The 12,486-nt window shown below is 33.7% G+C and overlaps 1 protein-coding gene across 1 annotated transcript; it reads left to right on the top strand.

The window, feature by feature from the left end:
* Window positions 1–8,515: 8,515 nt before the first annotated feature.
* On the top strand, window positions 8,516–10,624 carry LOC135631412 (flavonoid 3',5'-hydroxylase-like). Its single transcript, XM_065139071.1, has 2 exons — window positions 8,516–9,417; window positions 9,802–10,624. Exons 1-2 carry the CDS (start codon window positions 8,530–8,532, stop codon window positions 10,429–10,431), a joined length of 1,518 nt encoding a protein of 505 aa, XP_064995143.1. The 5' UTR covers window positions 8,516–8,529; the 3' UTR covers window positions 10,432–10,624.
* The last annotated feature ends 1,862 nt before the right edge of the window (window positions 10,625–12,486 follow it).

Here is a 12,486-nt window from a genome sequence, read left to right as displayed (position 1 = left end):
AAAGACTTTGAAGGCATCCAATGCTTCATTTTTGTTATGAAGCAAATATATATACATATATCGTGAGTAATCATCTATGAAGGAGATGAAGTATTTCTAACCATGTATGTCCATGTCTGGACAACATATATCAGTATGAATTATCTCTAATAAGTCTGAACTCCTATTAGCATCCTTTTTGGACTCATTGGTATGCTTTCCCTTAATACAGTCCACACAAGTCTTAAAATTAGTAAAATCAAGAGTACTAAGTACCCCATCTTTAACTAATCTTTTAATTCTCTCTATGGAGATATGTCCTAATCTTCGATGCCATAATATAGATGAGTCCTCATTAATATTACACCTCTTAATGCCAGCGTGAATATGCATTGAACTTTGAGTATTATCATTTTGTAATAAAATATGGTAAAGACCATCAAACAAAATATCATTCCCAACACAATCAGATTTATGTAATAAACAAAAATGATGTGTCTTTAAAATTAAAGGAATACCCAAATGGTACGAGTCTAGAAACAGAAATTAAGTTTCGTGAGAAACTTGGTACATAAAAGGTTCTTTCCAATTTTAAAACAAAACCACTACTTAAAGTTAAAATGCATGTTCCAATTACTTCCACATGTGAGCCCATCTTATTTCCTGATAAGATGCTTTACTCACTTCCCATTGGCTTCCTTAGGTTTTGCATACTCTGCAAAGAGTTTGCAATATGGATTGTTGATCCAGAGTCAATCCACCAGGTGTTAATATTAACATTGACCATATTAGATTCATAACATACATATGAGGTTGGTTTACCTTTCTTTTCAAGCCATTGTTGGAATTTCGTGCATTCCTTCTTCATGTGTCCCTTTCTTTTACAAAAGAAACACCTTACTTCTTTCTTGATATCAGCTTGGGGTGGTATTTTATCTTTTCCCTGCTGATGAGCTTTTTGATTGGCTTGATGTTTGTCAGTTTTGTTTTTCCCTCGAGTGGTTACTACTAATGCATTCTCACCCAATTCCATCACTAGCCTCTCTTCTTTTTGAACACACATGGCCATTAATTCATTAATTGACTATTTGTCCTTATGTGTATTGTATGAAATTTTAAAAGGGCTATATTGAGGTTGTTCAGAATATAGTTGCACCAGGAAAGATTTTGACATATTAACCTCAAGTTTCTTAAGTTGAGCCATAATATCTCGCATTTGCATTATGTGCTCATGCACACCCTTTATGTTGGTGAGTCTAAGGGATGAAAATTTCATAATAAGGGTACTTGCTAGTGCCTTATCCGAAGTGACGAATTGTTCATCAATAGCTTTTAGCAAGTCTCGGACATTTTCATGCTGGTCAACAGAACCACATATGCCAGCAGTCATCTTAGTTTTGATAAACATCACGCTGAGCCGATTAGATCGCTCCCATCGCTCATATAACGTGATCTCAGTTGGAGTGCTGGTATTAGTGACTATAGGTGATTTGTCTTTCCTGATAGCATAATCGATATCCATCCACCCTAAATGGAGGAGAACCCTCTCCTTCCATATCTTATAGTTATCACCATTAAGTTTAGGAATATCACATCGAATATCAAAGAAATTAACGATTTGAGAAACTGCATAAAATCAAACATGATTATGTCAAAATTTGAAGCTTAATAGACTAAATTACATGTTTTACCAATGTGAAACATGCCAAAAATATGAATCTCATGACATAAAAATTGCCTGTGGGCTAAATTCTTAATTCAAATAGATTCATATGGTCTTTATGATAAAACTATCAAATTATATTCCAATTCATAATACCTGTGGGTAAATTATGAAAATAATCTGATATTTTATCCTGATTAATTATATTAAATATAATAAAAGATCATGTGGGATAACAATTATTATATGAAATATAATCAGTCACAATATGATATCTAATTACTTGTGTGATCCTTATTTTAACTTTATATATAATTTTAATTAATTAAGGATACTGTGACTAATTCTTAATTAATTAAGATTATATGGACCACTAAATATTTTAAACATAAAAAATGTGCTCATAAGCATAATTTAATATAACTAAATATGCATACATAATATGAGCATTTTACCAGCTAAAATGTTGAAAATGATATTTCCTCATGATTTTCAATAAAATATATCAAGAAGTTTTCAAGAAGAAACCAAAATCAAATCATTTTCATGGCATAAAAATAAAAACTCTTTCGTATCAAGGCAGAGGTAAAAAGGCTCTAATACCAACTGTTGAAATATCTCTTAAACCAACTTGTGTTTCTAAATCGTTATATTAGAAACACAATAAAAATTAATGCGGAAACAAATAGCGTACCTCCAGCCATTGTCACCAAGAATTTCTGCATAGGTTTCTTCTTGAACTTTGGTACTTCTCGGCTCAGAACTCTCGCTTTAGATGGTGTAGGAAAGCCTTTCGCTTCAAAAAGATGATTGAGCCCAGGGACCAAAATTCTCATATATATAGATGTTCTCCCATCAAGAACATTTATTATCACCAAATCATAACATTCAAGAATTAATTCAAATTTGTAACGTTTGGACCATAATTAAAAACTTTAATGATATTAAATATTCAATTTAATAATAACGGTTAATAAAAACTAAAATAATTTAAATCATAATAAAAGAAGAAATTCATGATAATGAATTATGAATCATAATGAGAATAGTTATATTATTATTAATTAAATATTTAATAATAACGATTACATTGCCAAGTCAAAGCATGTTGTTCTTTGGTGAGATATTCATAGCTTCCCAATCAAAAAAAGGCAATATTGAGTTTATATTTTATAATTATATGTTTAGCATCTATATTCTTCCAAAATTAAAAAAAAACATAAATGTCGACATTATGATTAATATGGCATCAATTATTTGACTCAGTTGAAACTCAAAATACTCAGCATTTTAAGTACATTAATATCTTTAACTCAGATCAACTAATAATAACTGAAGTTAACCATGGTTAACCTAACTTTAATAAATATACACATTTAAAAGTGGTAAGCTACTTGCTACGGTCAATAACCCTTCCAACTTTGCTGATTTCCATCCCGTCTTTTGTTGCATCATCCTCCTCAAATGTATCACAAAAACAACTAGAATTGATTGAAGGTAGTCTCAGGCAAACCCTTCACAAGCTTCTTTCTTGACTTTCAAACAAGTGTGCTTAAAAGACTATACTTGGAAAGGTTTCCAATTAGGTTAAGTGGGTGTCCATCAATTAATTGCTTCAAGTTCAATGCTTTCTTGAATAAACCAGTAAATGGTTCTTCAACCTGCTACATTTTTGGGAACAAGAATTGACAATGCCACCATGCAACTTACATCCATAAAATGTTTGCCAGGAGACTCTCCAGGCATTTAAAATGCAGGAAAAGTAAGTTACTTGTCTTTTGATTATGATTTGTGTGATGTACAAGAAAGAAGAGATAAAAATTAAGCTTTCTTGTAAAATACGACCATGGTGGACAGACTTTAATGTAGCAATATAATTACCTTGGAGTTCAACATTTCTCCTCAACTGTTTAGATCTGAGAATTGCTGGTAGCGTGTAGAGAAGATTACAAATAAATCAGACAAACTATTTAGATCCTTGAAATTTGCTTGTGGTTTGCTACTAGTTAAGTCTATTTTGTTTCAACGTTTGTTCTTCTAAAGAGAATTGAGTCTCCAGGAATTGTCTTTGAATTGATTCCATACTAATAAAAAATGCTGGTCTTGTCACCAATGAAGAAATGTGTAGACCTCTTTATCAGTGGAATCAATTTGCCATGGTCAAACGGTGCGTACAAATGAGGGTACGATGGAGAAGAATTTGAAGCCAAGTGTTGGGATTGGCAGAAATCCCACCCTTAATCTCCAACATGACCATATATATATATATATATATATATATATATATATATATATATATATATATATATATATATATATATATATGAGGTAGAAGAAATGTGTTAGGATAGATAAGTAATTTAATTTTTTTTAGGTAAGTATCCTAGGAGGATAAGGAATGCTAATAAAGGAATGATCCTTAAATTAGAGTTTTATTTTGTTTTATAAATATCTTATAAAAAGTAGTAGGTTGTGGACTAAACTCAATATATGCATTGAACATTTGGCTCTGATACCATGCCAAAAGTTTATTAATGATAAATTTAAGTCAAGCTCAATATATGTTACTCGACTCTCAATGTTTACCATGTGAAATTATTCCTTTAATCATCTTTTTAATCTCTTCTCATACATAAATATTTTTTAACAAATATATCAATCATAATCATCAAATCTTTTATAACGTACAATCGAGAAATTCATCAATCCCTAGCCAACCGAACTCTTTCCAAGATCACAAAGGCTTCAACATCATCCCTAGCACACACCACATAAACTGATATGATAATGGCTGTATCAAATACTGTCAAGTGGACATGCAAAAGTCGAACCACAGTTTCTAAATGTTACTGAAATCGCATACGAAATAAACATTAACAATCAGGTTTAGAGATGGTTAGGTAAACCGAGCTATATAATACGTTGATTACTTGGTCATATCCTCCAGAAGGAATGCTACAGTTTTTATTATAAAACTTGGCCAACACAAATCACAACCATTGACTAATATCAATTATTAGTCACCAAGAAGATAGGCATCCAATGTCGATTCATATTACCAAAGCAATACCAATTCAGCATACGTTGATCAACATATAATCAATTACACAAAAGAAAAGTTGCAATAATGTTGAGACGCTTTGAGTCTCTCTCTTTCTTTCTTTCTTTCTTTGTCTTCAAGTAATCTATAAAATATAGTGATGAGAGTTTCTCGACTTTGAAGTGTTAGCAAAAAGACCGGAGTATCAAATCTTTTGTGGGGTCGCTTTAGAGAAACTAGCAATGGATTTCCTTGGTCATCACTTTATCTTCTGTCAACTCTTAACAAGTCTATGCGTGTTGCCTACGTAATCCTTCACATAATCTCTTTTGTAGTTCTTCTTCATTGTAGTTTTTGAGTCTCTCTCTCTCTCTCTCTCTCTCTCTCTCTCTCTCTCTCTTTATTTGTATTCACATGATTTGTAAAAGATGCTTGTGAGAACCACTTTACTTGAAATGTTAAAAGCAAAATTACCCAAGTAAAATAGCATGTTGAATCGCTCAAGAGAAACTAGCAATCGTCTTAGTTTTTGTCAACTCTTACCAACTACATGCATGTTGTCCTTTGGTGATGGCAATTCATAGCTAGTTTAATGTGTGAACTTCTTTGAAAGCTTTGTACTTGATCACGTATCTCGAATATTATTTATTCTTGTCAACGCTATCTTATTGACCGAATCCAATTTTACGTATTGATTATAAGGAAATGAAGATTGCACAGTAAGCCATTTAAAATGCCAATTTTGAAATTAGTGATCACCTAATCAAAATTTTGTTGATGTGTTTTGTTTGACGTCAAAATTGTTGTGGGAATGCAGTTTGATGTTCCCATTAGTTCAAAAATAATTTGACTAGACATGGTTCTTCACCTTCTTGTCTCCATGCTAGTTCTTCGTGGGTATCTCTCAGCAGTCATACGCACCTCGTTTTTGTAATGTATTAGTCAATATGTTTGCTTCATGTATATATTTACTCAGACAATGTCAAGTAAAAACAAGAAAGACAATTTTGTAGATAAATTCAACTTTGTTATTTGAAAATTGGATAGGTAACGAACGCTTATTGTACTGACAGTAGTTGTTCTCCACAGCAGTCTTGAGAAGAAATAGTGCTATTCTAACTTGTCGTGAGGTGGTGTTCCAATAGTGAAAAGTCTTGTGTAATTACATAAAATTAGATGAGTAAAGTTTTGATATTTTTGCTTCTATTTTTTGTATCTCTCTTCTAGATAAGTGATCTTAAATGTTTCGTTAACATGATATCAAAATGGAACTGATCATGTTAACTATAGAAACAGAAAATATAGACACTAATAGGACTCTCATCCTGTAAATTTTGACCATTACGAATCAAATCGCATCCTCATCACTTATCATTTAAAAATCAACAAATATACAATAAAAAATTAAAATATAATCTTTTATTCACTATATCTTTAAAATACTAACGACCCTCTTTTGTCAACAAGTAGAGGATAAAAAATACAAAATATAAATTTTCATATCTTTAAAATACTAATAACTATCTTTTTGTCAACAAGTCAAGGAGAAGATATGTAAAATATATTTTTTTATTCAACATATCTCTTTTTTTTTGGGGGTAAAGAAAAGTGGTGAAGACATGACATGATCCTAAATCCTTGCTTCCAACTGTCAAAACTTTTAGCAGTTAAGATAGCTAACATGTATTTTAAAATTTTATTAAATAATATTTAATATCCTTAATCTTTAATATGTGTGTCGAGCACACCATCATCACCACTAGATGAATCTTTTAGGTATTATTCAACATATGGTATACATTATAGTTTTAGAATTATTCATTTTTGTCAAGTATAACATATAAAAAAAATGAGTGAAACAATTTATTATTTTTTGTCATGTTCAACTATCCAAATTTGAGTTTTTGTTAAGACATTTAAGTTGGTTAGTTTATTATTATACAAGTGATAGATCTTAAACTATTTGAGTCAATACGTAACAAGTCTCATTTTATATAATATTTTTATAATTTTAATAAAAATCTAAATTTGATACGAGAAATCTTTTACTCGGACCAACACAACTTGGCAACTTGTAATGCAAAACAAAGTTTAGGTTCCAACATGTAAAATTGATCATCTAAATTCAACAGGACAAGAGGCTAATAGCCCCTAAAAAACAGAATCTTCAAGTTTCTTGCTTTACATATAATTCTTTGGATGTCACACTGCAAATCCTATGAAAAATTCATGTGGATAATGTTTCCTCCAAAGTGATGATGTGGTTGATACAGAGTGGCATGGGTAGTTGGCAGTCTTATTAGTGGGGGATTAGTTGATGAGGTATCTATCATTTGTATAATTATTATTTGATAAGCAATAATAAATATCATATTCAATAAATTTCTGATTAATTATAGTTATCTGTTATTAATTGTATGTCAAGATTTATATAACACAAACTGATTTCTCCAATGGACTGCACTAAAGTCAATTAAGTGGGATCGAGCTCATGAGCTTTTTAAATTGTAGTCTTAATTTATCTCCAAGTATTGTATTTATTGGTGAACATTAAAATATATATAATCTCAATAAAGGATACAGTGTTGAAAATAATTTAAAATGATATTGATGAATCATACAATTTAATAGATAGCTATTTTAATATGATCAGATCAATAAAAATAGGGAGATATAGGAAAAGTTTTACTAGACATAATATAAAAAAAAAAACATGGAATTTTTACAAGAATTAATTAATTCAAGGAGAGATATAGAAAAACTTAAAACTTTTATGAAAAACAACTAAAAGAAACTTGATTTAGCTGAATCTTTGGTCAATGAAGGATCTAAAGAAAAAGTTATCCTTCTAAGTAGAAAAATCACTCAAAAACAAAACAGTGCCGTCACCTTTTGTTGAGTTAGAAAGCGGAAAAGTCATCCTTATGATTTTGTCTATGCATTTTTTGTAGCTTTGAATCGACATAATTGATAAAGTGAAACGAACAAAGTTATGAGAAGTTTATCAGTTAGAATATTCTCTCTATAAACAAAACATAAAATCTTGGTAATATATTTTTTGGATTTGGAAATGTCAGCACCAATGTTAAGAAATGGGCTGTTGGTAACTGTTGAGTATGATGCTGACCACAGCGGAGACTCTTCCTTATAACTTCCATTATCACGTGTAGAAATTGATTACACATCAAGCGTAAGATAAATTTGACCAACTCTATGAGAACACTGTACATTTTGTGCACTGTGTATATTTTGTGTTGCTGTCTTAGTTTGGTTGAATCCATCTTCCATAGCTTGTCATTTGTAATCTTTATATCATTTTATTTAAGCCATCATGCAAAAAAAAGACCAAACTAAATGCAACAGCATAGTCCACAAAGTCAACCAAAAAAAAAAAACACATAATGATGGACTAAGCAGTCTCTCTCTCTCTAACTCACTTTTGAACCAAAATAATTCATCTTTAACAGTAAAAAATCAAAATTAATCGAACATCAATCCAATCCAAAAGAGTATAGTATTTTCTTTGTTTTCACTGTCTTTTGTATGATGTAAAACATTATAATCTGAAGGTGATTAAAATTATTAAAGTTCAATATTACCTTTTTCTGAAATTTTTGTCCTGTAGCTTTCTAGCAATCTAATAATGTATGCTGGAATCAATTTCTCATGCTACAATTTGTGGGTTGTGGGTTTCAATCAAACTACTGTTTCCGACGACAGGTGTCGCTGAGACCACCAAACATGACATCGGCCCTTCCATAGGCTATTCTTTGCCGTGCTTAGCTCTCTGTCTATATATACACTAACCCACTTCTAGAACCATCGTCTGCGCACCACAACCATCTCGATGGCTCTCGACATCGTTCTCATCGCCGGCATCCTCTTGGGAGTCGTCGTCCACCTCCTCCTCCGCCGGAGGTTCCAGTCCATCCGTCGCCTCCGGCTCCCCCCTGGCCCTTCGGGCGTTCCAATCCTCGGCGCGTTGCCGCAGATCGGTCCGATGCCCCACGCCTCTCTCGCTAACCTCGCCTTGCGCTATGGCCCCATCATGTACCTCAGGATGGGCACTACGGGGGTCGTAGTTGCGTCCTCCGCTGGCGCCTCCCGCTCCTTTCTCAAGGCGCTCGACCTTCAGTTCGCCAACCGCCCCTCGCCCATCAGCGGGAAGGACGTCACCTACGACGGCCAGGACTTCGTGTTCGCCAACTACGGGCCTCGGTGGAAGCTCCTCCGCAAGCTCGCTAACCTCCACTTTCTCGGCAGCAAGGCACTGACCGAGTGGGCCCCGGTTCGCTGCGACGAAATCGGTCGCATGCTCCGCGCCATGCTCGAGTCCAGCCGGAACTCGCGGCCAGTGATGGTGTCGGAGGCAATGGTGTGCGCCAGCGCCAACATCATCGGGCAGGTAATGCTGTCGCGGCGGGTGTTTGAGTCGCAGGGAGAGGAATCAAACCAGTTCAAGGACGCTATCACAGAGCTGCTAGCTTGGTCGGGGAAGTTCAGCATCGGCGACTTTGTGCCGGCGATCGCGTGGATGGACCTGCAGGGAGTGCAGCGGCAGCTTCGCCGGGTGCATGTGAAGTTAGACGCTCTGATCACGTCGCTCATGGCGGAGCACGAAGCTACGGCGCACGAGCGCGAGGGGAGGCCGGACGTGCTGGATCTTGTGATGGCCAACAGGGTTGACGCTGATGGGGTGTCGCTTTCTGATGTCAACATGAAGGGATTTATCTCTGTGAGCTCTCTTTCCCTCTCTCTCCTTCCCCCCTCTTCTTCGCTACGGACAGCCAATTAACGACGGACGCAAATATCTCTAGTCATCGTTATCATTTGACCAAGAGTGATGGTAAATATCCTGTCAGAACAGGTGTTGGATCCTGCAACCAAACCAGCACTAGATATACATATGGATAGAGAGCCACAAAACGTAAGAAGATGTGCTCCGCAGGAATTCCTACGTTGTCTGCTCGATTATGGCACCATTATTTGAGTCACATAAGATTCTCCCAGGAGGGGAAATGATATTACCCTAACGCGTACTTTATTGGAGGCTCTCCTGTTTTATAAGTTCATCATGCATGTTTGCTACCACGCCAACACCAGCTTCTTCTCCTTGCAGGATATGTTTATTGCCGGAACCGATACATCATCCATCATAATCGAATGGGCCCTCGCAGAAATGCTAAGGAACCCAACCATCCTGCAGCGAGCTCAAGATGAGTTGGACCAAGTAATCGGGAAGAACCGTAGGCTTGAAGAGTCTGACATGCCAAACCTTCCCTACTTACGAGCCATCTGCAAAGAGGCATTACGACTGCACCCTTCCACGCCGCTCAGCGTCCCACACTACACCTTCGAGGCATGCGAGGTGGACGGCTACCACATCCCCCCAAACACACGGCTCATCGTCAACGTATGGGCCATCGGGAGAGACCCCGACGTGTGGGAGCATCCCTTGGAGTTCAAGCCGGAGAGGTTCTTAAGCGGTAGAAACGCCAAGATTGAGCCACTGGGGAACGACTTCGAGCTGATACCTTTCGGCGCCGGGAGAAGGATTTGCGTGGGAATGCATGCAGGACTCATCATGCTTCAATACGGGCTCGGGTCTTTGTTGCACTCATTTCATTGGAAGCTTGCCGATGACGTCGAGGAGCTCGACATGAAGGAGAAATTTGGCGCCGTGCTTCCTAAGGCAGTGCCTCTCAAGGCTGTAGTTAAACCACGGCTCCTCGAAATTGCCTATATGTGATGTGTGTGGGTTAAACATGTATAATATGCATTAGGTATATTATACACAACCTAAAAAATAAGGTAGGATGATGTACGCATATAGGTGAATTGACACAGAAGGTTATTGTCATGATGTCATTACTAAAGGAAGTGCTTCAGAATAAAAACTTTTGGCCGATGTATTTTTATCATGTTACGATCAAATTAAAAGAACAGTTGTGAAGTTTTCTGTATTTCCCCTTGTAGAGATTTATTATGAAGATATGTCTGATTAGAGTTATATCCCGTCAAATTCAACTTAGGAGAGGAATTTTTTATAGCTTTGCTAGAGGCATATCTTGAACACGTACGACATTGTGGTCGATCATGCCTTGGAATATAAAGAATTTAGTCCAGCATGACTTATCAGTGATGCACCCATTTGTTTGGATTATCATATTGGAAACTTATGAGTAAAGAATTTATCCCAACACATAATAGATTTTTTCAAGATGAAATATCTATTTTCAAACTAGGATAAGAATCAGAACTTTATCTCCACAAATATTTGATTTAAAAAATATATAAATGAAGATGCCGACTAATTTAACTAGTAAAAACTTTGATAGTTTATTATAAGGTTTCGAAGCCCAAATTTTATCTTCGTCACTTATCGTTTATTATTACTATTATTATTATTATTATTATTATTATTTTATATATATATATATATATATATATATATATATATATATATATATATATACACACACACACCATGTAGACTCTTAAGAATGAAAAGATTGACTCCAAATTTGACTTTTCTAATTAACTTTTTAAGAAATGAGAATTTAAACTCTATACATAAAGATTTTTAGATTTTTCGAACAGCATCACCAACTTTGTGTTAGTATTATATTTGGATAATTTTTTTAAAAAAATCCCCTATATTTTTTACAATTTTACTGAGATCGTCTCTGTTTTCATCCTAAGAAGTTTGTTCTTGACAACCTTCTTACTATTTCCAATCTATTAAAAATAATAAACTATAATTTTTACTATTTATAGTCCTTCAATTTTCAAAGAGAAGGAGGGGTAGAGGGAGGTAGAGGGGAAGAAAGAAAATGTATTTATGTCAATTTGCAGTGGGATATCTTTGGAATTTTAAATTTTTTAAAATAAATTTATAAATAGCAAAGAGAGGATTGTAAATATAAGTCATATTTTCCTAAATAGATATCCTATTTTTAAATTTGATAAAAATACCCTTAACTACCCGTTTGTCCTTTTCCTACTAGACATTAGATCGATCCTAAATTAATAACAGTCAATAAAACAAATAATTATAATATATTTTTATTTAATTTTTAAAATATAAATAATAATCAAGCTAATTTTAAAAATTATTAAGTCTTAAATTTTAATAATAATCAACTTTTGTAACTCATATTCTTGGATATCTGCTAACTTTTGTAACTCATTTAGGCTGTTGTAAGTTATTTGGAAGGTTTTCTGAAAATTTAAGAGTTGTTTAAAAAGATGGAATATGAGTTACACTATTTTTAAATAATAATCAACTTTCATATCCAAATAACTTACAACAGCCTAAATGATCATTTTTCATTTTTTGAGCCATTAAAATAAATATATTTATTTATTTCAACTCTTTAAAATATGAAAGTTGTTTTTTTTAATTTTATCCAATTTAAGATGAATTTACTATAACCTTGGTCCAAAAATCACTTGAATATAATTATATAAGTTTTTCGAGGTTTTAAAGACACCAAAATGTTTTTCAAGACTTAATTTACATTGTTGAGGTTGCATTATTTTTAGCCCTATTAAAAAATATTGTAACTCGCATCCAATATGTTACAAAAATACTCCAATTTTCAAGGAAAACTGGTAAATAACTTAGAAAGGCCTAAATGATTTTTTATTTTTATTTTTTGAACCATTACAATATTTATATTATTATATATTCAATTATTTTAAAAATTAAAACTATGGTTATTTTAATTTTACACAATTTAATTGAATTTATCATAACTTTAGTCCAAAAACCAACTGAATATAATTATATATATTTTTATGG

Source organism: Musa acuminata, chromosome BXJ3-2, assembly GCF_036884655.1.
Source record: "Musa acuminata AAA Group cultivar baxijiao chromosome BXJ3-2, Cavendish_Baxijiao_AAA, whole genome shotgun sequence".
Classification (NCBI taxonomy): domain Eukaryota; kingdom Viridiplantae; phylum Streptophyta; class Magnoliopsida; order Zingiberales; family Musaceae; genus Musa; species Musa acuminata.
This window is presented reverse-complemented; position numbering and strand designations above follow the sequence as displayed.